This window comes from Macaca thibetana, chromosome 2 (assembly GCF_024542745.1).
Source record: "Macaca thibetana thibetana isolate TM-01 chromosome 2, ASM2454274v1, whole genome shotgun sequence".
Classification (NCBI taxonomy): Eukaryota; Metazoa; Chordata; class Mammalia; order Primates; family Cercopithecidae; genus Macaca; species Macaca thibetana.
In genome coordinates this window covers 28159463-28186410 of record NC_065579.1, presented here as the reverse complement: position 1 = coordinate 28186410, position 26948 = coordinate 28159463, and the positions used below count along the sequence as shown (strand labels likewise).

General features: G+C 40.5%; 2 protein-coding genes, 1 non-coding gene and 1 pseudogene across 3 annotated transcripts in view; 2 read left to right on the top strand and 2 right to left on the bottom strand.

The window, feature by feature from the left end:
- LOC126946724 (non-histone chromosomal protein HMG-17-like) overlaps window positions 1-26948 on the bottom strand; it is a 1084902-nt gene that overhangs the window by 291500 nt on the left and 766454 nt on the right. The window lies entirely within an intron of this gene.
- On the bottom strand, window positions 146-25723 carry PP2D1 (protein phosphatase 2C like domain containing 1). The gene is made up of 3 exons (XM_050777321.1): window positions 25437-25723; window positions 14403-15469; window positions 146-1014 (listed from the first exon to the last, which is right to left on the bottom strand). The coding sequence occupies exons 1-3, from the start codon at window positions 25457-25459 to the stop codon at window positions 209-211; spliced, it is 1896 nt and encodes a 631-aa protein (XP_050633278.1). The 5' UTR covers window positions 25460-25723; the 3' UTR covers window positions 146-208.
- LOC126949380 (U4 spliceosomal RNA) lies at window positions 10231-10371 on the top strand. The gene has a single exon (XR_007723692.1). It is a non-coding gene; the product is annotated as a U4 spliceosomal RNA (small nuclear RNA).
- On the top strand, window positions 25784-26123 carry LOC126946739 (60S ribosomal protein L39-like; annotated as a pseudogene).

The following is a 26948-nucleotide window of genomic DNA, read 5'->3' as shown; positions in this document are numbered from 1 at the left end:
TGGTTTTTCTTTCTTTTTTTTTTTTGGCATAAAACAGTGAACATATATAAATGATATTATATGACCTAATATCTGCTTTTATATTTTCTTTACTGTGTTCATAAAATTGTTTGCATGTTATTGATGAATCGTCCTAATATCTGGATCATTGAAGAATTGCTTTATGGTATTATATTTTGGTGCTCTGGATAATTGGAACTTTTATTTTTTATGTCAGAAGCTGATACTCACTTCCATTGAGAAATATTACCATAACTGTAATGTTGTCTCTGGAGCCAGCCAGTAAAGCAGCATTTACAAGTTCATGGCTAACGTACTCAGCTGCACCTTCATAGAAACTCTTAGTGCCTGATTCTTTTTCATTTGTTGCCACACCATTGACACTAGTTGGGCTGTCAGTTACTTTTTCACTGCAAGGTTTATGATGAGTCGTTTCTGCTGGAAATGTTTCTACATTCTCAGGGTTATAAATGCTGTATTTAGAATAGTTTGAATCGGACAAATTTTCTTTGGAATTTGTAGTTGACACACATCCTTCAGATACAGATTTATACTGAAACAATACGTGGATATTACTTTGTGATTTAGTAAGGTTTGGTTCAATGGTTGAAAAAAGCAGAGGCCCTTTGGATGATGAAGATTTTTTAGGTATGATAGAACAGTATGTTTCTTTATACATGTGAAATGTTGTCATTGCCAGGGCAGTGACTTCCTCTTTATCCAAAACTTCCCAAAGTCCATTAGTAGCTAAAATAAGGAATTGACATAGGTCATCTATAGGGACAGAAATAGTTTGAGGTGCTGGGATAATGGACTTTTTCAGCTTGAGATTTCCATGAAATCCAAGTCCTCGTGTAGTTTTTACTTGCCCTTCTACAAGCCCGTATGGTTCATTTGAACTAATGACTGTTCCATTCTGAAGTATTCTTCTTCTTTCGTTTGTGTTTCGTGTAGTATGTTCTTTGGTTAGGCAAAAACCTTTCCCATTTCTGCACAAGACTGCTTGCACATTACCTAAAAGATTATTTTTTAAAAGAAGAAATTTTTATCCTAGAGATAACCAATTCAAAATCTGCTAACTTTAGTAAATTCTGTGTTTCAATGCTAAACAGAAAGCAGGCTATGTAAAAGTACTGTTTAAATATGTGTAATATATCACTACTGAATGATTTATAGTAAATACAGATTCAAACATCATTTTATACCTCATTGTTAAGCAACTTTTAGTGTTTAAAACTACTACATTTAGTGTTAACATTACAGATAATGCAAAGTAACTTCTAAAGTTTTAAATGAAATGACTTAATATTACTTATATTGGAGAGTCATGAGTTGAACTTTTTTATAGCCAACATATATTCCATCTAGCAGATTTTTAAATGTTTTAAGATAAATGCTGCTTCAATTTAAAACACACACTTTGATTTTTTTAAAAAAAACAATGACGGCCGGGCGCGGTGGCTCAAGCCTGTAATCCCAGCACTTTGGGAGGCCGAGACGGGCGGATCACAAGGTCAGGAGATCGAGACCATCCTGGCTAACACGGCGAAACCCCGTCTCTACTAAAAACACAAAAAATTAGCCGGGCGACGTGGCGGCGCCTGTGGTCCCAGCTACTCGGGAGGCTGAGGCAGGAGAATGGCGGGAACCCGGGAGGCGGAGCTTGCAGTGAGCTGAGATCTGGCCACTGCACTCCAGCCTGGGCGACAGAGCGAGACTCCGTCTCAAAAAAAAAAAAAAAAAAAAAAACAATGACAGTTGTGTAACCAGTACAAGTTAAAACTTGAATGTGCTTAGGTCATGGGTGATGAAAACATTAGAATGTCACTATTAATGTTAGGTTGCTATAATGTGTAGTTTTTAAAAATTAAGTCAATCATTCCTGTGAAGAAATACATTATTAATGTATTACATGAATAATAGGCAGCCAACATTAAACCCTTTGGTTGGAAACTGAAATCTTAAAAGTTGGTTGTAGTTTGTTCATGGTTCAAATGAATCCATGATGGTGTGCTTCATTGAAATCTTACAGTTTAAACAGGATCTGAACAGACTGGCGGGAGATTATATATTACTGTAACTTTTTGTGGAGTATTTTTTAAGAAAAACTGAATTTTTTTAGTTAGGAAAAATTGATTTTCCCCAAGTTTTTAGGAATATAATTTTATGTTTTTAAAATTACATATAATTACATATTGTTTTTCTTGGTATAAAATCATTTGTGATTTATAGAAAGTTATTAAACTGTTCTGAGATGGGGTTAATAATATTTGATTATTATAACATCTTTGAGATTTAAAATTTCTGGAATAGAATGCCAAATTTACATAGAATATTCTGGTTTTAAATATGATCCTGTACCTGGGATCATTTAGTTGCTTGCAGAAGGAGTTCAATTCTAGGCCCACAGTTTTATAGCTAAAAGAATTTAGACTTAGAAGGTTGAGGTCCAAGGCCAGGTGTGGTGGCTTACACCTGTAAACGCCACTCTTTGGGAGGCTGAGGCAGGCAAATCACTTGAAGCCAGAAGTTTGAGACCAGCTGGGGCAACATGGCAAAGCCCCATCTCTACTAAAAATACAAAAAAATTAGCCGGGCATGGTGGCGCATGCACGCCTGTAATCCCAGTTACTTGGGAGGCTGAGGCACAAGAACCGCCTCTACACAGGAGGTGGAGGTTGCAGTAAGCTGAAGTCACACCACTGCACTCCAGCCTAGGTGACAGAGCAAGACTCTCTCAAAAAAAAAAAAAAAAAAAAAAAAGTTGAGGTCCATGCAACTAGTATAGTACTATAGTTGGAAAGCCTAAATTGGTGGCCAGTGTGGTGGCTCATGCCTGTAATTCCAGCACTCTGGGAGGCTGAGGCAGGAGGATCACTTGACCAGACTGGCCAGCATGGCGAAACTCTGTCTCTACTAAATACAAAAATTAGCCGGGCATGATGGTGCACGCCTGTAATCCCAGCTACTCAGGAGGCTGAGGCACAAGAATTGCTTGAACCTGGGAGGCGGAGGTTGCAGTGAGTCGAGATTGCACCACTGCACTTCAGTCTGTGCGATAGAGTGAGACTCAAAAATAGCCTAAATTGGTAAAAGCATTAGTGTCAGATATAGACAGAAACTATTGTCTCATTTATATAATAGGAATTTTTAATAGCTGAGCTACTGGATTGGGACTAAAAGATGATGTTTGTGAAAAATATTTTGGAAACTACATAAATAGTAGTTCTTAAAGGCCATATGGCCCCTCATTTCTTTATAGTGTGGTTATTAATATTGTGTATTGTCTTACTGTTGATTATTCGACTTAGATTTTGCAGAACATAAGTCAGTAAAATAATGACTTTTGCTGAATTATAAATTATTACTGAATCAGCTAGGCAACATGAAGTGGCACTTAACGTGCCAACTGAGTAAATGGAATTATTAGGAGTACATATGGTTCAGTACCTCTTAAATTAGAAAAATTTGTACGTGTGTACATACACGTGAATTGTGTGGCCATAGCTCTGAAAACAAAAGGGACATAATTTGGCTCAGAATAGTCAAATCCATTGACTTTGTAAATGTTTATTTGCATGTGGCAAGCCAAAATGCCATTTAGCAAAAAGAAAAAGCATTATTTTCCTAGTATGTGATTTGAAAAGAATTTAAAAGGAATAGTACTTACAATGAAAGGATGGTAAACAGGTTATTTTTATTTTAGTTACCTCTACAGAGAGCTTGACAAGTGTAGCCTTATGCACTATTTGCCTTTTTTTTTTTTTTTTTTTTTCCTGTGCTACAGAGTAGGACATACCATGTTGGCCCATTTTATTACTTGTGAACATCCTTTGGGTTCAGCACAATAAAATATTTTAAGAGAAAGGACATTAAATCCTGGTTGCAGTTCTTGCTCTACCTGTTAAAAAGGGAGATAATGCCTTTTTTTTTTTTTTTTTTTTTTTTTTCTTTTGGAGACAGGGTTTCACTCTGTCACCCCGGCTGGAGTGCAGTGGTATGATTACGGCTTACTGCAGTGTTGGCCTCCCTGGGCTCAGGTGATCCTCCCACCTCCGCCTCCAGAGACCTGGGACTAAAGGCATGTTCCACCACACCCGGCTAATTTCTGCATTTTTTCGTAGAAACAGGCTTTCGCTATGTTGCCCAGGCTGGTCTCAAACTCCTGGGCTCAAGCGATCCTCCTGCTTTGGTCTCCCAAAATGCTGGGATTATAGGCGCTAGTCACTGCACCTGGCATCGCATTCTTTACCTGTATGAGTGGTGCATGAAGGAAAGGAAAAGTGAAGGAGAAGTAGCCAGCGTTTCTTAACTATTTGTGTATATAACCCAGGAAGATAAGATTCATCAGGAAGACTACTAATGGAACGAACTAAAAAATTAGATATGCAGAGTCAACAGCTTCATTTTGTAACAATGAGCGGCATATGCTGTCAGCTACAAACAGGGTGTTTGAAGTCAAGTGCTATATTAAACTGAAAGCTTGAACATGATAATGAACAAAAGGTTTCCATGAAGATGAGAAATTAGAGGAAGATTATTAAATATCACTGTTATGTCCACGTTGTCTGGAGAAGTGGAGAGGAAGCAGCCTTTGATAGCTTAAGAGAAAGGACAATTTGGCTTTTTAAAAAGTTTCTTGGTAACATCTGTTTGGAGGAAATGCAAACAGCTAACCAAGCAACGAACTGTGTTGGAAACCACTACACAATTTTAATCTAAGCATAAATGAATTCAAGTCCTAGACAAAGGTAACAACTTTCAGTATTTGGAGAGATTGCGCTCTTCAGAAAATGTTACCAGAATAAAAATGGAACAGGATTACTGGAAGAGCAACGTGTTTAGGAACAATAATCTTGGGGATTAAAAAGAGCCGCTTTGAGATGATGCTCAAGCCTTTTTAAAGTGGCATAGTCAGGTAAAGTGTTTCTTATGCAGAGGGTAATGATGTGGCTGCCTCCTGCAATTACTGGGTTATCACCAACTTTTTGAGAAGGAAAAGTCCAGTAAACTTAGGATGAACTCTGGAATCCCAACCAGGGAATTCTAGAGCTGAGTAGGCAATATCAAGATTTTTCTCAGATAAAGCCAGAAAGGTGACTTAGTGTTGATTAGAACAGGAACGTTTTAAGAAGGAGTGAGAGAAGAGGAAAAGGAAGTTTATGTGGTGATCAGAAAAAAACATACCTATATACATGATGGATGAAGCAGGAAAAATAAAAACACACCTAGGATGCACAACGTTGCCCAGGAGTAATAAGGACAGTTTGGTGTAGAAAAACAGTATGGGGAGTGGAAGGATTTAGGAGCCTGACACAGTCAGACTTGAATCCCAAACTTTTGTCTGTGTGGCCTTCATTAGATCACTTTATTTCACTAAGTAACAGTTCTTTACCTGCAGTGTTATTTGTCAAAGTTACTGTGAGACTCAATAAGCTAATTTAAGAGGTAGACACTTAAAGGTTGGTGTTCTAAGAAGAGAAAAGCAGGTAGAGAGGCTATTCAAAAGAAATTGAGGAGAAACAACAAATGTTTCATTTCAGACCTATTTCTAAAAGAACTATAAGAAAATACAAAGTAGAATTACAGGCTTAAGATAGGCAGTGGTAACTTGGAACTTGGGAAAAATTGAAATAGTTACTGGGGAAAGGAAAAATTACAATTATAAAGGAGCATAAGTAAATTAGAATTGCATGTAAATAAGATTAGGGGAAACAGTCTATATCCAGTTTTTCTTCAATGCTCTAGTTTCAGCAAAAGAGGCTGAATTTGTTTAATTTTATGCATGGACAGCAGCTTTGTGACTTCCTAAGAATGGTTATCTTAAGAGCCTCACTCATGTTGAACTAGCTTTCATTGGATGTTCAAAATATCCTTTTGTTTTATAGACATATGATCATGAAACTCATGTCCATTGTTCATTGCTCACCATTGTACCCCTCAAGCCTAACTAGATTATGCACGAGCCTCAACTATTTATGAAATATTTGTTGAATGTGTTCTCAGAATCAGGTTTGTAAACATGTGAGAGTTCCTTAGCACCACCATCAAAAAAAGAGAGAAGGGGAAGGGAAGGTATATAAAATGTCAGTGTTAAGAATTTGGCTTTTTTCCTGCACAAAATTGAAGGAGATTCTGGAGTTGAATTAGACTTTAGGGGAAAATGGTAGGGGTGGAGATAATTTTAAAAGCAACTTACTAAACTAGTCCGAATGAACACATTTTCACACCCATGGAAACGCATCTAGAGAAGAAAGGCAACTGAGGTCTGCAAATACAGCATTATCGATTAATGAAGACAGAAAAGTCCACATAAAAATGAAGACACCCTAAAAACAGGAGAGAGCTAGTACTGTTCATTTGAAGTAACCAGACTTCAAGCCTGAAAGACTGGAGTCCTGGCTCACTCACTGGTTATATAACCTTGTATAATGCTTTGATGAGCTTTAGTCTTCTCATGTATTAAAAATGTGATTATCCTTTCCTCACAGATTTTGAAGATCAGATGAAGGAGTGATGTGGCAGTCTTGAGAAGGGAAGGGGGATTCAGGTGACCACTAATTTAAAAATTGTGATAGCCGGGTGTGGTGGCGTAGGCTGTAGGCCTAGCTACTTGGGAGGCTGAGGCAGGAGGACCGCTTGAGGCTAGGGGTTCCAGGCTGCAGTATCCTCTGATTGAGCCTAAGAATAACCACTGCGCTCCTGGCTACATAGCAAAACCTCATCTCAAAAAAAAAAAAAAAAAGTGAATAATAGAGAACTAGTGGGTAAAAGTGTGCCTGGTCTCTGAATTTACTGTGAGCTTTTGAGACAGAAAGCTAGGACACTAGAAATAAAAGTTTACAGGGCCTCATTAAAAGGAATTATTAACAAATGTACAATCTAGACATAAAGATATTGGAATAACAGATACACCAAAGCACTCAAATATTAAAAAGGAGCAGTAATGAGGCAGTCTGGGTCTCAGATTGACCCTTCCACTGAGAACAAGTAAATATCCTGGATAATATAGCCGAAGTACAAAATACTCAAGAAGCATAATGACTAAATTCAGGTATACCAAGAGCAGAAACTAGCTTTTACCTAAGACCATGTATTGAGCCGAATAAATCCACATTAGATTTTCACAAGGTGGCCAGATGCAGTGGCTCATAACTATAATCCCAGCACTTTGGGAGGCTAAAGCAGGTGGATCACTTAAGGTCAGGAGTGTGAGACCAGCCTGGCCAACATGTTGAAACCCCGTCTTTACATAAAACAAAATTAGCTGGGCTTGGTGGCATGTGCCTGTAATCTTAGCTGCTCGGGAGGCTGAGGCAGGAGAATCGCTTGAACCCTGAATCCGGGAGGTGGAGGTTGCAGTGAGCCAAGATCGAGCCACTCCAGTCCAGCCTGGATAACAGAGCAAGACTGTTTGTTTGTTTGTTTTGTTTTGGGACGGAGTCTCACTCTGTCGCCCAGGCTGGAGTGCAGTGGCACGATCTCAGCTCTCTGCCTCCTGGGTTCGAGCAATTCTTTGCCTCAACCTCCCAAGTAGCTGGGATTACAGGTGCCCACCACCACACCTGGCTAATTTTTGCATTTTTTAGTAAAGACGGGGTTTCACCATGTTGGCCAGGCTGGTCTTGAATTCCTGACCTTGTGATCCACCCGCCTCGGCCTCCCAAAGTGCTGGGATTACAGGAGTGAGCCACTGCACCCAACCCAACTCTGTCTTAAAAAAAAAAAAAAAATCACAGGCTTATGAAACAGGAGACAAAACCTAGGGCTTCTCCAAGATGGGGAAGACTAAATGGCTCACCACAACAAAGCTAGGACCCCAAAGGACGATGGCCTCACTGAAACAGTGAACCAAAAATAAACCTATGCCTGTTGCCACCACACAGACTACAGAAAAACTGACTATTTCAGATTATGCCAAAGAGAGAAAGAGGGAAGAAAGGAAGCTACAAAAAACTTGGAACTGGCTTGACATTGTAGCTCACATCTGTAATCCTGTGAGGCAAGGATAATCACATGTTTAATACATGAGAAGATTAAAGCTCATCAAAGCATCAAAGCACTTTGGGAGGCCAAGATGGGAGGATCACTTGAGTCCAAGAGTTCGAGACCAGCCTGGGCAACATAACAACACCCCATCTCTACAAAACAAAGAATGTGAAACCACCAACCTTCACGTATTTGTAGTCTGAAAGCCTCAAATGGATCACTTAGTACATATTGATAGTGTCAACAGGCAGACACGAGGCAGGAGCAAATGCAGTACTCTGGATGACACATCTCTCACATAATTCCCCAAAACATAAATTATATGGAATTTCTTATCTTTCTGGTCAAGATACAATAACAGTGACTGGATTTACACTTTCATCTGTTTTGAAGAGACAGAGCCAAGAGTCCAGGGAAACCAATGCAGCTAGAGCTTGCTGAGGACAGAATACCAGAGAGAAAAGAGCTTACATCTGGAATTCTAGAGAATTCCAGATACCTTCCGAGGGTCTTTCTCTAGTGGGTCTTTCTCAAGTGTTTAGATGGGTACTGGTGAATACATGTGTGGGTGGAAACTGGGAAAAGAAACATTTGAAAAGGATTAGAGGGAGCATTGCTGAGGACTCATAGGGCTGGTAGAATAATTCCTGTTCCAACCAGCCAGACTGAAAAGATATTAATTCAGGAATCATTAGGTAGCATGCTTAGGAAGGTTTTGCCTCAGTAGCAGAGAATAATTAGACCCAAACTCAACACTGCCCTGGACTTGCCTGATAAATTAAAAAAACAGGATCTAAAAGGATCAAACTATTTCCAAGTAATTTCATCCCAAAACAAAGCTCAAGACCATATATCCAAAAACACACATTTACTCCTAACACCCACAACCTGTCAATGTGTTCTTATTGGGAAAAAAAAATAGTTTTTGCAGTTGTAGTTAAGGATCTCAAAATGATAGCATTCTGGATTATCCAGGTGGGCCCGAATTCCAATGAGAAACGTCTTTATAAGAGATACGCAGAGTAGAGACACACAGGCAGAACAGTAAAATGCCATGTGAAAATCAAGGCAGGGACTGGAATTACGCAGCTGTGGGTGAGGGAATGCCTGGAGCTACCATAAGCTGGAAGACCCAAGGAAGGATTCTACCCTAGAAGAGGCATGGCCCTGTGAACACCTTGACTTCAGGCATCTGGCAAGTAGTATCTTTTCATACCACAATGGAATAGAACTGTAATAGCGAGAGGAACATTGGAAATTGTACAAACACATGGAAATTAAACAACATGCTCCTCAACAATCATAGGGTCAATGAAGAAATTAAAAAGGAAATCAAAAACTTCTTGAAAGAAATGAAAATCAAGACATAGCATACCAAAACCTATGGGATGCAGCAAAAGTGATACTAATAGGGAAATTTATAGTAATAAACTCCAAATAAACAACATAACAATGCACCGCAAGAAACTAGAAAGCCAGGACAAACCAAACTCAATAGAAGGAAAAAAAATAAAGATCAGAGCAGAATTAACCAAGATAGACACTAAAAAATACACATAGGATCAGTTAAACAAAAGGTCATTTTTATGAAAAGATTTTAAAAGTCAATAAACCATTAGCTAGCCTAAACAAGAAAAAAGAGAGAAAAATCCCAAAAAAAAAAAAAAACAGAAATGAAAAAGGAGACATTACAACAGATGCCACTGTAAAACAAAAGATCACTAGGGACTGTTACAAACAACGATACCCTAACAAATTAGAAAACCTAGAGGAAATGGATAAACATAAACACCTGGACACATACAACCCTACCAAGATTGAACCAGGAGGAAATAGAAAACCTGAACAGACCAATAACAAGTAGCAGGATTGAGTCAGTAATAAAAAGTCCCCCAAATGAAAAGCCCAGGACCAGATGGCTTCACTGCTGAATTCTACCAAACTCATAAAAAAAGAATTAACACCAATTCTTCTCAAACTATTTCAGAAAATTGAAGAGGAAGGAAATCTTTTTAACTCATTCCACAAGCCCAGCATTACCTGAATACCAAAATCAGATAAGACACAACAACAAAGAAGAAAACTATAGGCCAATATCCCTGATGAATGTAGATGTGAAAATCCTCAACAAAATACTAGCAAGCTGAATCAAAAAACACATATATTTTTTAAAGCACCATGATCAAGTGGGATTTATTCCAGGGATGCAAGGATGGTTCACACAGAAATCAATAAATGTGAAGCTTCGTGCCGAGGCAGTATCATAGCCAGTGAGGTTTAGCCACGGTGTGATTACTGCTAATTGAAAACTTTTCCCCATAGCCCACTGTGATGACTTGTAATACAGTCAGCATTAAAAATAAGATAAATATGACACATTACCAACAGAATGAAGGAGAAATACCATATGATTATCTCAATAGATGGCCAAAAATTTTTTTGGATAAAATTTAACATCTCTTCATGATAAAACTTCTCAACAAATTAGGCATAGAAGAAACACATCTTAACATATGAAAGGCCCTGCTATGGTATGTATTTTTGTTCCCTCCAAACATCATGTTGAAATTTTATCAACAATGTTGGAGATGGGTTCTGATACATGTTTGAGTCATGGGGACAGATCCCACTACTAAGTATGATAAATAGCCCACCGTGATGACTTGTAATACAGTCAGCATTAAAAATAAAATAAATATGACACGAGAATAAAGGAGAAATACCATATGATTATCTCAATAAATGCCCCCCAAACTTTTTTGATAAAATTCGCTTCTCTTCATGATAAAAATTCTCAACAAATTAGGCATAGAAGAAACATATCTCAACATAATAAAGGCCCTGCTATGGTATGTATTTTTGTTCCCCCCAAACATCATCTTGAAATTTTATCAACAATGTTGGAGATGGGGTCTAACAGATATTTGAGTCATGGGGAGCAGATCCCACTACTGAGTATGTAGCCAATGGATATCAAGGAGATACCTGTACCCCCACATTTTAGGCAGCACTATTCACAATAGTAAAGATGCAGGGTGAACAATGTCCATCAGTAGATGAATGGATAAAGAAAATGTAGGATATGTACACAATGGAATACTATTAAGCCATGAAAAAGAAGGAAATTCTGTCATTTGTAGCAACATGGATGGAACTGAGGACATAATGTTAAGTGAAATAAGCCAGACTCAGAAAGACAAACATTACTTGTTCTCTTTCATATGTGGATCCTAAAAATTGTTGATCTCAATGAGGTAAAGCAGAATGATGGTTACCAAAGATTGGGAAAGGTTGGGGATGGGGCCGGAGGAGATAAAGTTAAGTTGGTTAATAAGTACAAACAGGCTGGACACAGTGACTCACCCCTGTAATCCCAGCACTTTTGGGAGGCTGTGGTGGGTGGTTCACAAGGTCAGGAGTTTGAGACCAGCCTGACCAACATGTTGAAACCCTGTCTCTACTAAAAATACAAAAATTAGGCTGGGCGTGGTGGCTCACGTCTATAATCCTAGCACTTTGGGAGGCAGAGGAGGGTGGGTCACCTCAGGTCAGGAGTTCGGGATCAGCCTGGCCAACATGGTGAAACCCTGTCTTTTCTAAAAATACAAAAATTAGCCAGGTGTGGTGGCGTGCACCTGTAATCCCAGCTACTCAGAAGGCTGAGGCAGGAGAATGGCTTGAACCCGGGAGGCGGAGGTTGCAGTGAGCCAAGATGGTGCCACTGCACTCCAGCCTAGGTAACAGAGTGAGACTCCATCTCAAAAAATAAAAAAGGTACAGACATTCAGTTAGAGACAGGGAACTGTATATCTTAAAATAGCTAGAAGAGTTGAAGTGTTCCCAACACAAAGAAATAATACACATTTCAGGTGATGAGTATTTTAAATACCCTGATTTGGTCATTACCTATTATATGCATATATCAAAATACCACATGTACCCCATAAATATTTATAATTATTATGTATCAATAAAATAGAAAAACATTTTTTAAAAGAATGTGAGTCTGGCAGTACCTTTTTCCACATGCACAAATTCAACATTTATTCAGTGGCTTCATCATTGAACTCATACTTCATTATAAGTTAAGAATTTTTTTTAATTCTAGAGTTATGACATTGATATTTTATGAATTTTATAAAAGGAAACCTAATTCCCTCACTATAATTAATCCTGTTCTATAAAATACAAAATAATTCTTGAAAATTTTGTGTAAAAATTTTTTTTTATGGCTGGAAGTCATTTAAAGTTCTTTCTTACAGGAGTACTTTTGTAGCTAAATCATGACCTCAGGTTCTCTCTTTTACAATTTGAATTGTTTTTACCCATGTGTCTTTCTATTAAAATGCAACATGCCTAGATGCAAACAGTTTAACACCATTGTATAGGCCTGGAAATTAAATCCCATTGTTGGACCTGGAGATTAGAACCAATCAATCAGCAGTGTATCTAGATTATTTTTATTTTTTTTTGAGATGGAGTCCTGACTCCTGCTCTGTTACCAGGCTGGAGAGCAGTGGTGCCATCTCGGCTCACTGCCACCTCCGCCTCCTGGATTCAAGCCATTCTCCTGCCACAGTCTCCCGATGTAGCTGGGATTACAGGCATGCGCCACCACGCCCAGCTAATTTTTGTATTTTTAGTAGAGACAGGGTTTCACCATGTTGGCCAGGATGGTCTTGATCTCCTGACCTCATGATCCGCCCGCCTTGGCCTCTCAAAGTGCTGGTTACAGGAGTCAGCTACTGCGCCTGGCCATTTATTTTTTTTTTCTGGAGACAGAGTCTCACTTCATTGCCCAGTCTGGAGTGCAGTGGTGTGATCTCAGCTCACTGCAGCCTCTGCCTCCCAGGCTCAAGCGATTCTCCTGCCTTAGCCTCCCGAGTAGCTGGGGTTACAGGTGCCTGCCACGTCCAGCTAATTTTTTTTATTTTTTATTTTTGTATTTTTAGTAGAGATGGGGTTTCACCATGTTGGCCAGGCTGGTCTCAAACTCCTGACCCGAGGTGATCTACCCACCTCGGCCTCCCAAAGTGCTGGCATTACAGGTGTGAGCCACCACCCCCGGCCGTGTCTAGACATTTAATGACAGTATCCACTTATTGAATATGTCATAATTTGTCACATTAATTTTACAAAGACTCTTATAATTAATGATAACTTCTATAGGGGTCCCAATTCCAAGAATATGGGTCAGTTCACAGATTGGCCTTAAATCTGTAATGATTATGTCTATGAACTATTTGGAACCTCAGCATAGAGCCTGAGAAATGACAAAGACTCTGAGGCAGTGGACATGCACTTAGCTTTCTTGGTGTTGTTTAGTCTGGAGTCCTTGACATTTCAGGCTCAGAACCAGGCTGGATCAGAAACAGGCTGACTTTCTGGGGCCTTGACATTCGTTGTAGTAGTCTTTGTGATTGTCTGGCCTTGCAACACTGTCTCTGCCACAAAGTCCCACTCGCTGAGGCCCAGCCTCCTCAGGCTTTGGAAACAATCCCCTTAAGAGGTAATATCATATGGCAGGACTGATTTCCAACTCCAATTCCTGTTACTTCTGAGACCTTGAACAAATTATCTCACATTTTTTAGCTTTAATTTCTCATCTGAAACGTTGGGTTAACAATACTTAGATATCACTAGATGTCAAAGTTATTGTAAGACTAGAAGAGGAAATTACTCTGTATTCAATATTCAGTAAGCGGACACTATCATTAATAATAATTCTATCTATGAAAAGGCTGGTAGAACTGTAGTTAAGTATCTCATAGAACTCAGTGTGGAACTCATGTCAATTCTGCTAAAAAGTTTTACCTCTGAGCTTTCCATTTTGGCAAATTCCTTAACTTCCTGAAATAACTTTTAAACAACACAGGTAACTTCTTTAAGAAGAGAATACATGCTCATAAAACTGAGGCATGAACTATTATTCTCTCTGAGATGAAATAGATGCTACTTGGCCAGTGAGCATGAGAATGACCTATAGCAAATACACTTATCAGAGTAACTGACCAATTTAAACAACTACACTAACAATGAGCAAACAACTTTCCATTTTTCTGAAAAGAGGAAGTGTACAAAATGTTTTTAATTTTATTCAGATTTAAGCATATGTAGTATCTTTGCTTTTCATCTTTATCAGCAACTCTATTGCTACCCCTTTGGGAAAATGTAACATATTTGTCACATTATATCATATCTGTGCCTGTTTGGAAAATAATTACAATATTTTTGTGCCTACAATCTGCACTTAAATTGTGGTTATTTGTTGCTTCTTATATTATCAGTGCAATTTCTAGGCACTAATAAGTCGCTAAATAATAAATCATAAAAAAATTCTGGAAGCATGAGGGGTTTTGCTGCAAGGAACCAAAAACATAAAGGTGTTATTTGGTGCTATTCAATGTACATACCAGTGTTTGCAACATGTAATATTCCAGGAAATATTTGTGGCATCTCCTGGGAAGTGGAGCTCTCTGCCAATCCATCATGGTTGGTTTTTCTTTTCCAATTCTTATGAGCATAAGGACTTTTAGGTTTGCCTTCCAATATACAAGTAACTGCAGAGCAGCCACTCCATTGAACCCTAGACACTTCTTTTCTTCCAAGACGTAAAAGCCTATCCATTCTCCAAAATGCTTTTGCAAAGGCTTTGTGTATGTCCTCATACTCACGCCTCACTGCTTCTGTTTTGTTTATGGCAGAAAAGAGATCTTCTATTGCCGTGTATTCTTCTCTAAACACAGTGTAAAAGGAATTGATTATTTGTTGCTCATCAGTTGTCATTTGGTAAGAAGGATCAAATTTGGAAAGCTGATGGAGGAGTAAAACTGGGAGTTCCATGGATGTCAACTCTGCCGCTGAGGCACCATGATGTCCATCGAACAAACCGAAAAAACACACATTAGGTTTATTACCAAAATTACTCACTACAGTGAATTTATCATTCATGTCAGCTTTCCATGTAGAATTCCTGTCTTCACAAATGCCCACTCCTTTAATTAATAGATGACGTATTTTTTGAGAATATATGACACTCCTGTCAATGTTATCAAAAATCTTATAGTATGCTGGTATTTTTTTTTTCCAAAGCAGCTCAAAAGCATTATTAATGCTCTGTAGGGTTTTTTCAGTGAACATAAAAGATGACAATAGTTTAGAAATCATGAACTGTCTCTGAACAGCAATCACTGAGGGCTGTGGTTTCTTTCCACCCATCCACTGGAAACCCAGTGTGGCCAGAGCTACATGTTGCTTCTTATGGGGAAAAATACCAGTTAAGTCAATTTCGTGCTTGCATATGGAACAGGGTAATGTGGTCGCTTGCTCATAGACCTGCTCCTCTTCATGGCGTTTGGTGTGTCTCACTGGTCTTGGCTTTTTCTTTCTAAAACGTTTTCTTTTGGGTAAAAGTGAAATATCCACATATGAATCAAATGTTGATGTTTTCATATTCCATTCTCTTGATTTCCAAAACACCCTGCAAACAGGACGAAAGATATTTACATGCCAGGATGATGCAGTGAAAATCTCTTCAAGCAGGCTCTTATCATTGCAATTTGATTTGGCTCCTCACAATCTTATATAAGCCTAGGATTAAATATTCTGAGTCATATTCCTCAAAAAACATGTAAGTACTCAATTAATTGGTGATTGACCTGTGCCTGCCTGAAATAAATTAGGCAAAAATTCCAAAGAGTCAGCCAGACATCTAAGCAAATGCTCAGAGAAATCAGCACAATATTTTACCTTAGGCATGTGAAAGTATATATTTGAGACCTGCGATTCTGATTTCTAATATGGACAAACAGTCATGTATTGCATAATGATGTTTCAGGCAATGATGGACCATATGCAATGGTGGTACCACAAGATTATAATGGAGCCAAAAAATTCCTATTGCCTCGTGACATTATTGTTGTCTCAAAGACATAAAGTGCAACATGTCACTTATGTTTTTGTGTTGATGCTGGTGTCAACAAACCTAATATGCTGCCAGTCAAATAAAAGTATAGCAAATACAAGGCCAGGCATGGTGGCTCACGCCTGTAATTCCAACACTTTAGGAGGTCGAAGTGGGCGGATCACTTGCAGTCAGGAGTTCAAGACCAGCCTGGCCAACATGGTGAAACCCCGTCTCTACTAAAAATACAAAAATTAGGCCGGCCTGGTGGCTCACACCTGTAATCCCAGCACTTTGGGAGGCCAAGGCGGACGGATCACGGGGTCAGGAGTTCAAGACCAGCCTCACCAACATGGTGAAACCCCATCTCTACTAAAAATATAAAAAATTAGCTGGGCATGGTGGTGAGTGCCTGTAATCCCAGCTACTTGGGAGGCTGAGGCAGGAGAATCACTTGAACCTGGGAAGCAGAGGTTACAGTGAGCCGAGATGGTGCCACTGCACACCAGCCTGGGTGACAGGGCAAGACTCCAACTCAAAAAGAAGAAAAAACAGTATAGCAAATACAAGATGTGTACAGAACATAATACCTGATAATGATAAATGACTATGTGACTGGCTTATGTGTTTATGATAGTATACTTTTTAGTCGTTATTTTAGAGTGAACTCCTTATATTAGAAAAAAATTAACTGTAAAACAACCTCAGGCCCTCCAGGAGGTATTCCAGAAGGTGTTGTTAACATAGATGACAACTCCGTGTGTTGTTGCTTCTGAAGACCTTCCAGTGGGACAAGATGTGGAGGGGAAAGACAGTGATAATCCCAACTCTGTGTAGGCCAAGGTGTGTATTGTAGGTTTTTTTTGTTTTTTGTGGTTTTTTTTTGGAAAAAGGTTAAAACGTTTTAAACAAAATTTAACAATAATTTTAGTTAAATTTTTTAATAAAAATAAAATTTAGCTGGGTGCTGTGGCTCACACCTGTAATCCCAACACTTTGGGAGGTCGAGGGGGGTGGATCACATGAGGTCAGGAGTTCGAGACCAGCCTGGCCAACATGGCAAAACCCCGTTTCTACTAAAAATACAGAAAATTAGCTGAGCGTGGTGGCTCATGCCTGTAATCCCAGCTACTTGGGAGGCTGAGGCAGGAGAATTGCTTGAACCCAGGAGGCAGGAGGCAGAGGCTGCAGTGAGCAGAGATCGTGCCACTGCACTCCAGCCTGGGTGACAGAGTGAGACTCCATCTCAAAAGATAAATAAATAAATAATTTAAAATGTTAATTAAAAAATTAAAAACAGAAAAAAGCTCTTAGAATAAGGAAATGAAGCAAGTAGTTTTTGTACAGCTGTACAACGTGTTTGCCTTTTAAGCCAAATGTTACAAAAGAATCAAAAAGTTCTAAAAACTAAAACGTTTACAAAGTAAAAAGTTACTGTAAGCTAAGGTTAATTTATTATTGAAGAAAAAATATTGTTTCCAAGTTTAGTGTAACCTAAGTGTACAGGGTTTATTTTTTTTATTTTTATTTTTTTTGAGATGGAGTCTCACGCTGTTGCCCAGGCTGGAGTGCAGTGGCGCGATCTCGGCTCACTGCAAGCTCCGCCTCCCGGGTTCACGCCATTCTCCTGCCTCAGCCTCCTGAGTAGCTAGGACTACAGGCGCCCGCCACCGCACCCGGCTAATTTTTTGTATTTTTAGTAGAGACGGGGTTTCACTGTGGTCTCGATCTCCTGACCTTGTGATCCGCCCGTTATAAGGTCTGCAGTAGCGTGCGATAATGTGCTAGACCTTCACACTCACCACTCACTCATTGACACCCAGAGAGACTTGCAGTCCTGCAAGCTTTATTCATGGTAAGTGCCCTATTTTAAAATGTTGCATTTTTTACTCTTTGTACAATACTTTATTGTACCTCTTCTGTGTTTAGGTACACAATACTTTCCATGTGTTACAGTTGCCTACGGTATTCACTACAGTAACACACCGTACAGGTTTGTAGCCTAGGAGCGATAGGCTATACCATATAGCCTAGGTGTTAGTGGGCTGCACCATCTAGGTTTGTGTAAGTACACTCTGTGACGTTCACACAGCCATGAAATTGCCTACCGATACACTTCTCAGAAAGTATCCCCATCGTTAAATGATGCATGATTGTAATTACTTTTGTGCTGCATTTCGTCTGCCTTAAAACACTTTTGTTCTAATTAGAGGGTTCACAAGAAAATGAATGGATTATGCCAAAACCAAGCAGAATAAGGAAAAGAACTGACAGTGAGGACAGAATTTTTTAAAAAACTACAACGAAGAGGTATGGACTGAGGATAGGAAAGAAAAGATGTAGAGCTGGATGATACATTTCTGGAGAGCAGGCATCATTTTATACCCCTTCCTATCAGAAACATCTAGCACTGTACTCAGCACCTGGGGCCATTTTTATCCATTTCATGCACAATTTCAAGGGCATGAGATATTTCCAAGGGTCTATGAAAAGTTAGAGACCAGAAAAAAAATGCTTTGGTTACAAAATATTTTAAAACTTGATAAAAATCAAAGTTGGCTGGGTGCAGTGGTTTATACCTGTAATCCCAGCACTTTGGGAGGCCAAGGTAGGGAAATCACTTGAGGTCAGGAGTTTCAGACCAGCCTGTGCAACATAGTGAGGCCTTGTCTGTATTAACAGTTAAAAAAAAAAAAAAAAGCCAGGTGCGATGGTATGCATGCCTGTAGTCCGAGCTACTCAGGAGGCTGAGGTGGGAGGATCGCTTGAGCCTGGGAGGTGGAAGCTGCAGTGAGCCATGATTGCACCACCACACTCCAGCCTGGGCTACAGATCGAGACCCTTCTCAAAAATAAATAAATAAAGTAACTTTATATATATATAGAGAGAGAGAGAGAGAGACAGACAGACAGACAGACAGAGAGAGAGAGAGAGAGAGAGAGAGAGAGAGACGGAGTTTCACTCTTGCTGCCCAGGCTGGAGTACGATGGTGCAATCTCGGCTCACTGCAACCTCCGCCTCCCTGGTTCAAGCGATTCTCCTGCCTCAGCCTCCCAAGTAGCTGGGATTACAGGCATGCACCACCATACCTTGCTAATTTTGTATTTTTAGTAGAGACAGGGTTTCTCCATGTTGGTCAGGCTCGTCTTGAACTCCCGACCTCAGGTGACCCACCTGCCTCAGCCTCCCAAAGTGCTGGGATTACAGGCATTAGCCACTGTGCCCAGCCATAAATATTTATGAAATGTGACATTACAAAAACTAGTCAACTTCAACTCAATTCGTATATAAATTGTATTTGAGATGGGTACATTTTAATGTGTTACAGTAATGGGGGATGGAGCCTGTGACACTAAGAATACTTGGAGCCTCTAAGTACTTAAAACATCTCAGATACATAATAGATATTCGACAACTGAATATCTATTGATATTCTATAGATAGTTGGTAGTCAGATAAGAAATTGACCCATTTAATTATAATGACAATATGATAATAATAATAATGAAATATATTTTGTTATAAAAGGTATATATCATCATGTTCTTAAGTTCAATGCAGAAGGATACAAAGTAGAAAATAAAAGAATGTTTTTGGCCGGGCGCGGTGGCTCACGCCTGTAATCCCAGCGCTTTGGGAGGCCGAGGCGGGCGGATCACAAGGTCAGGAGATCGAGACCACGGTGAAACCCCGTCTCTACTAAAAATACAAAAAATTAGCTGGGCGCGGTTGTGGGCGCTTGTAGTCCCAGCTACTCGGGAGGCTGAGGCAGGAGAATGGCGTAAACCCGGGAGGCGGAGCTTGCAGTGAGCCGAGATCGCGCCACTGCACTCCAGCCTGGGCGACAGAGCGAGACTCTGTCTCAAAAAAAAAAAAAAAAGAATGTTTTTGTCTTCCCACACTCCGCTTGAACCCGGGAGATGGAGGTTGTGGTGAGCTGCAATCACGCCATTGTACTCCAGCCTGGGCAACAAACCCCAGCCCCAGTAGTAATTGAGTTATCTATCTTTCCAAATATAAATTTGTATATAAGATCTTGTCTGGCCCTGCGCAGTGGCTCACACATAATCCCAGCACTTTGGCAGGCAGAGGCAGGTGGATCACTTGAGATCAGGAGTTTAGGACTGGCCCGGCCAACAGGGTGAAACCCTGTCTCTACTAACAGTACCCCAAAAATTAGATGGGCGTGATGGCACGCCTGTAATCTCAGCTACTCGGGAGGCTGAGACAGGAGAATGGCTTAAACTCAGGAAGTGGAGGTTGCAGTGAGCCAAGATCATGCCACTGCACTCCAGCCTGGGCGACAGAGTGAGACAGTGTTTCAAAAACAAAAACAAAAACAAACAAACATATTTTCTGAAGGCCAGTAGGGTCCCATTTTGCATGCCATCCTAAAATCTGATATTTTCAGTAAATACTAGGTCATGGATAGGAAGTTTGAATATGGAAGAACAGAACAATATACATTGTCCCTAGGTATCTGTGGGGGATTGGTTCCAAGACCACCCTCTCCACGCATGGATACAAAAATCTAAGGAAGTTTAGGTTCCTGATAAAAATGGCGTAGTATTTGTATCTTCCTTGTATGTTGCCTCACTCAGGAGTGCAGTGGCCTAGAACTCCTGGGCTCAAGCCATCCTCCCACCTCTGCCTCCATAGTCGCTGTAACTACAGGCATGCACCACGATGCCCGGTTAATTTTTGTATTTTTAGTAGAGATGGGTTTTCGCCATGTTGGCCAAGCTGGTATGGTCTCGAACTGCTGGCCTCATGTGATCCACCCGCCCCGCCTCAGCCTCTCAAAGCACTAGGATTACTGGTGTGAGCTACTGCGTTGGCCCTCCTGTATACTTGTTTATTTACTTATTTGAGACGGAGTCTTGCTCTGTCGCCCAGGCTGGAGTGCAGTGGTGCAATCTGGGCTCACTGCAACCTCTGCCCCCTGGGTTCAAGCAATTCTCTCACCTCAGCCTCCCAAGTAGCTGGGATTACAGATGCTCACCTAATACGTATATGTATATATATACACACACACACACACACACACACAGATATATATATATAGTATTTTTAATAGAGATGAGGTTTCACCATGTTGGCCCAGGCTGGTCTTGAACTCCTGACTCAAGTGATCCGCCCAGCTCTGCCTCCCAAAGTGCTAGGATTACAGGCGTAAGCCACCGCACCCGGGCCCTCCTGTATACGTTAAATCATCTCTTGATAGAATATGCATAATGCAACGTAAATGCTATGTAAATAGTTCTTATACTGTATTTTTATTTGTATTATTTTGTTGTTGTATTGGTTTATTAGTATTATTATTTTAGGAGGTATTTTGGGAATATTTTCTACCCAAAGTTGGTTGAATTCACAGATGCAGAACCTTCAGATATGGAGGACTGACTCTGTTGTGAAAAATGTAGACTTAGGATTTTTTTTTTCAGGGGAGGAAAAAGCATGTAAGTTTACTTTACATAACTGACTGAAAAATACATTCAAGAAATAGTAAGTAGAAGCCGGGGGCAGTGGCTCACACCTGTAATCCCAGCACTTAGGGAGGCCGAGGCTGTCGGATCACCTGAGGTCAGGAGTTCGAGACCAGCCTGGCCAACACGGAGAAACTCCGTCTCTACTAAAAATACAAAATTAGCCAGGCGTGGTAGCACCTGCCTGTAATTCCAGCTACTTGGGAGGCTGAGGCAGGAGAAGCGCTTGAACCTGGGAGGCGGAGGTGGTGGTGAGCCGATATCATGCCATTGCACTCCAGCCCAGGAGTAAAAACAACAAAAAACAAGTTGGTCGCGGTGGCTCACGCCTATAATCCCAGCACTTTGGGAGGCCGAGGAGGGCCGATCACGAGGTCGGGAGTTCGAGACCAGCCTGACCAACATGGTGAAATCCATCTCTAATAAAAATACAAAATTACCCGGGCGTGTGCCTGTAATCCGAGCTACTCAGGAGGCTGAGGCAGGAGAATCGCGTGAACCCGGGAGGTGGAGGTTGCAGGGAGCTGAGATCACGCCATTGCACTCCAGCCCAGGCAACAAAAGCGAAACTCCGTCACTCCGTCTTATAACAAACACAAAAATTGTCCCTGGGCGGGCGCTGTAGCTCGCACCTGTAATCTCAGCTACTCAGGATGCTGACACTGCAGGATGCTGGAGCCCTGGAGGTTGAGGCTGCAGTGAGCTGTGATGGCGTCACTGCACTCCACCTGGGTTACAGAAGGAGAGGTGGTCTCTTCAACAACAACAACAACAAATGTTCATTTACTAACTGTATAACCTCAATCAAGTCTTTTAATTTCTCTGAGCATCTGCTTTTAGCCTCAAATGAGGTAAATGGTGAAATAGTTGGTACCTAAGGGAAGCTAAAAAAAAAAAAAGCCTGCTCATTCTGCCCTAAGTGAAAAGGACACTGAGAACTATGCCAAATAAAAATACATTACATAAAGGCATGAAATTACAATGCTTAGGGAGAAATGTGTTCTACGTAAAATTAATTGAGAAAAAATCAGGAGATCAATGGAAGAGGATTGTTTTAACGACCTGTATTTGAGAACTGTGTAATGCATATTTACTAACATGTTGTGGTAAGTTGTTTATATCATCACTTAGTTACCAGCTATGTTACACGGTTTAAGAGAAAATGAACTTGGTCAGGTGCAGTGGCTCACGCCTGTAGTCTCAACAGTTTGGGAGGCTGAAGTAAGAGAATTGCTTGAGGTCAGGAGTTGGGGACCAGCCTGGGCAACATAGTGAAACCCCTTCTCTACAAAAAACTTAAAAATTAACTGGGCATAGTGGTGCACACCTGTAGTCCCAGCTACTTGGAGATTGAGCAGGGAGAATTGCATGAGTCCAGGATTTTGAGGTTTCAGTGAGCTATGATAGTGCCACAATACTCTAGCCTGGGTGACAGACTGAGACCCTGTCTCAAAAAAATACAAAAAGTATATTAAATTAAAAATAAAATGTGAGCTATATTAAATAAAACAATTAGAAGAAATATACATGTAAATTAAAAATGAATGGAAAATAATGTCATAGCCATAGAAAACAGGTAAATATCTTTAAGATGCTAGCCAGTAAAATTTGAATCCTGTAAATTATTCAAAAATCACTTCTAGAAAGGAAAACCTTCTATGATAAATGATAAACAAAATAGTGCACTATGTGATAGGCAAAAGGCCTTTAGCAACCTTCATACGTGGTTTACACATGGCAATATAAATAAAAATTAAAGAAGCAAGCAAAACTCTGATAAATTTGAAATGTTTTGCCACTTTATTTGTATTTAATTCCCTGAAGTGTATGACTGTATTGGATACAGCTACTTATCCCTGTAGTAAAATTTTATTTACAAATGTCCACGTTATAAATACTTCTAGAACTATTTGCATTTTGGGAAGTTTTCATGGCTTTCCCTCACCAACGATTATTTTTCCTTTTTTAATGGAAAATCTAAAAATTACACAAAAATAGGAGTATAATAAGTCCCCATATACTCATCACTAGCTTCGACTGTCATCAACATTTTTTTATTCCTGTTTCATCTATATCATCCACCTTATTTTATGTTATTTTATTTTATTTGAGGTGGAGTCTTGCTCTGTCACCCAGGCTGGAGTGCAGTGGTGCTATCTCGGCTCACTGACATCTGCTTCCCGAGTTCAAGCAATTCTTCTGCCTCAGCCTCCCGAGTAGCTGGGACTACAGGCGCCTGCCACCATGCTTAGCTGATTTTTGTATTTTTAGTAGAGACGGGTTTCACTATGTTGGCCAGGCTGGTCTCGAACTCCTGACCTCAAGTGATCTGCCTACCTCAGCCTCCCAAAGTGCTAGTTTACAGGTATGAGCCACTGCACCCAGCCTATGTTATTTAATTTTATCACAATTTTTGCTGGAGTATTGTAATGCCAATCTCCAAATTGTATCAACTCACCCATGAATACTTCAGTCTCAACAAATTTGATCAGCATCCAATGACTTCTTTAATACCTACAATAGGCCGGGCGCAGTGGCTCATGCCTGTAATGCCAGGACTTTGGGAGGCCGAGGCGGGCGGATCACCCGAGGTCGGGAGTTTGGGACTAGCCTGACCGACGTGGAGAAACCCCATCTCTACTAAAAAAAATACAAAATTAGCCGGGCGTGGTGGTGCATGACTGTAATCACAGCTACTGGGGAGGCTGAGGCAGGAGAATCGCTTGAACCCAGAGGGCGGAGGTTATGGTGAGCCGAGATGGTGCCATTGCACTCCAGCCTGGGCAACAAGAGCGAAACTCCGTCTCAAAAAAAAATAAAAATAAAAATAAAAAATTTAAAAAATAACTACAGTAGGCCAGCTACTGTGCAAGGTGCTGAGATGCACAGATGGATGAGGACGCACCCTGCCCTTGAAGCTATGAGGGGAAAAGATTGCAATTCTGTCCATATGCTCATCCAGGTCATTAATAAAAGAATGAAACAGGTCAGGTGGAGCCAAGGACAAAGCCCCATTATTGTGCCCAACCGGGAACCTAGCCCTTCATCTGGCTAGGAATGGTGTAATGAGACCTAAGAAAATGACCTAGGAAAACTCACAGCTGAGACTTATTAGCAAGGGTCCAAGGCAGTATCCAAGGGAATGATCACTTAGCTGGCAGAAGGAGCAAGAGGACCCAGCAAAAGAAATGGACAGGTAAGCAGAGAAGTAGGGGAAGAAACTGGGTCTGTCAAGGCCTTTGAGTGCTTTTGGCCAAAATATATAAAAATATTTTAATTGCTGTTTTTTGGTAATATTCATGTAAAGGATATAGTTTTAAGAGTCTTGATGGACTATTGGGACAATATATAAGGCACCGTAACACTGTGTTTTGATCTGAAGTCAATTACTTATATCAGAACTTCATTTTTCCATATGCCGGGGACAGCCATAATACAGCTCTATCACACATGGGCCGTTCTTAGAATGTATTGCATCATTCATATGTTCGTTCATTCACAATAACAAATTAAATAGGCCGGGCACGGTGGCTCATGCCTATAATCCCAGCACTTTGGGAGGCTGAGGCGGGCCTATCACTTGAGGTCAGGAATTTGAGACCAGCCTGGCCAACATAGTGAAACCCTGTCTCTACTAAAAATACAAGAATTACCCAGGCATGGTGGCAGGCGCCTGTAATCCCAGCTACCCGGGAGGCTGAGGTGCGAGAATCACTTGAACCCGAGAGGCAGAGTTTGCAGTGAGCCGAGATCGCGCCATTGCACTACAGCCTGGGAGACAGAGACTCTGTCTCAAAATAAATAAATAAACAAACAAACAAATAAATAAATAAATGTAAATTAATCAATTAACTATAAAGACATCAGAATAAGAGCAGAAAGAGGAATGCGAGTCCTCTTTTGTATAAAGTAGAGGGATATATCACTCTTCAATGTACATAGTTTACAGGAAGCCAAGGTTTCATCTGATAACTAAGAATGTGGAGGAAAAGAATACTGTAGATATAATTATTCATTGGTTATACTTATTATCCAAAAAAAAATTTAAGAAAGTTTACCTTAAAGCATTATTGGCGCTCATGTTCCTTTGGAATTACCTTCCTTTGCCCTCCCTTTATCCCCTTTCCCTCTATTTCTCCAACTTGAGTAGTGATGGTGGAGGTAGAGGTGAACGTGATGGCCGTGGCAGAAGTAGTGGGGATAGTGATGAGAGCGGTGGTGGGCGTTCCCCTGACTTGATGGTAGAGCTCCCTGTGTGGAATGTTTACTACATCACCTGGAACCTCAGTCAGAACTCACTTTATGATTCAGAAGAACTGTGAAGCAGTAACATTACAAGTTGTGTGAAGTAAACTTGGGAATTTCTGAAAGAAGGAGCATTTGTTAAATACACTGTCTTACTTACTCTCTCTTCCTTTCTCTGCCATCGTGGTGTGTGCTTGACTCTGCTTCTCACCATGTCTTCTCACAAAACTTTCAGGATTAAGCGTTTCCTGGCCAAGAAACAGAAGCAAAATCGTCCCACTCCCCAGTGGATTGAGATGAAAACTGGTCATAAAATCAGATAGAACTTCAAAAGGAGACATTGGAGAAGAACCAGGCTGGGTCTATAAGGAATTCCGCGTGAGATGGCACACATATTTATGTTGTGTGAAAGTCAAGACCACCTTACCATGTTAAGCTGAAAATGTTACCGCTATCTGGATAGTTGGACATGTTTTATTGGGAATATATTTTTTCTCTCTGTGTGTGCTATGAAGGCACTGGTTGGCTGGGTTCAGTAATAAATACGTGAGGCCTTTCATTTCTGTCTCTACATATAAATATAAATATATATATACTGTCTTACTGCTGGATGCAGGGGCTCACGTCTGTAATCCCAGCACTTTGGGAGGCCAAGACAGGAGGATTGCTTGAGGCCTGGAGTTCAAGACCAGCCTGAGCAACATATCGAGACCCATCGCTACAAAAAAGAAAAAAAAAGAAAAATTAGCTGAGCATTGTTGCACACACCTGTAGTGCTAGCTACTCAGGAGACTGAGGCAGGAGGGTCACTTGAGCCCAGGAGTTTGAGGCAGTCAGCTGCAGTCAACTATGATTGTGCCATTCTGCTCCAGCCTGGGTGACAGAGCAAGACCCTGTCTTTAAAATAAATAAATAAACTGTCTTATGCCTATGTAGTAGAAATGAAAATGTAAGAAGAGTGACTATCAATTGTTTTTGTAAGTTGTGGCACTTTCAAACAGCCATTTTAGGAGACTATCCTTACTGTTCAGATGGGATGTCTTCCGACCCAGTGTTACAGCACCTCAGGCCATCTGTCTAGGACACCTCCTCTATCTGCTCTGTAGATCCTACCCACCCCATCTTGCTGTCTCAGGTAACTGCCTGAGAGTTGTAGATCTTGACTGGACTGGCTTTTATAATTATTTCCCCAGCCTTCACTCCTGGCTAATATCTTTAGTTCCTAAATCTTTAATCCACAGCTGCATGCCACTCCCTCACCCCAAGGCTGGGTTAGAACAAGAGTCCTAGAGCAGGTTGCCTGAATGCTGAAGAAGTTTGGACAA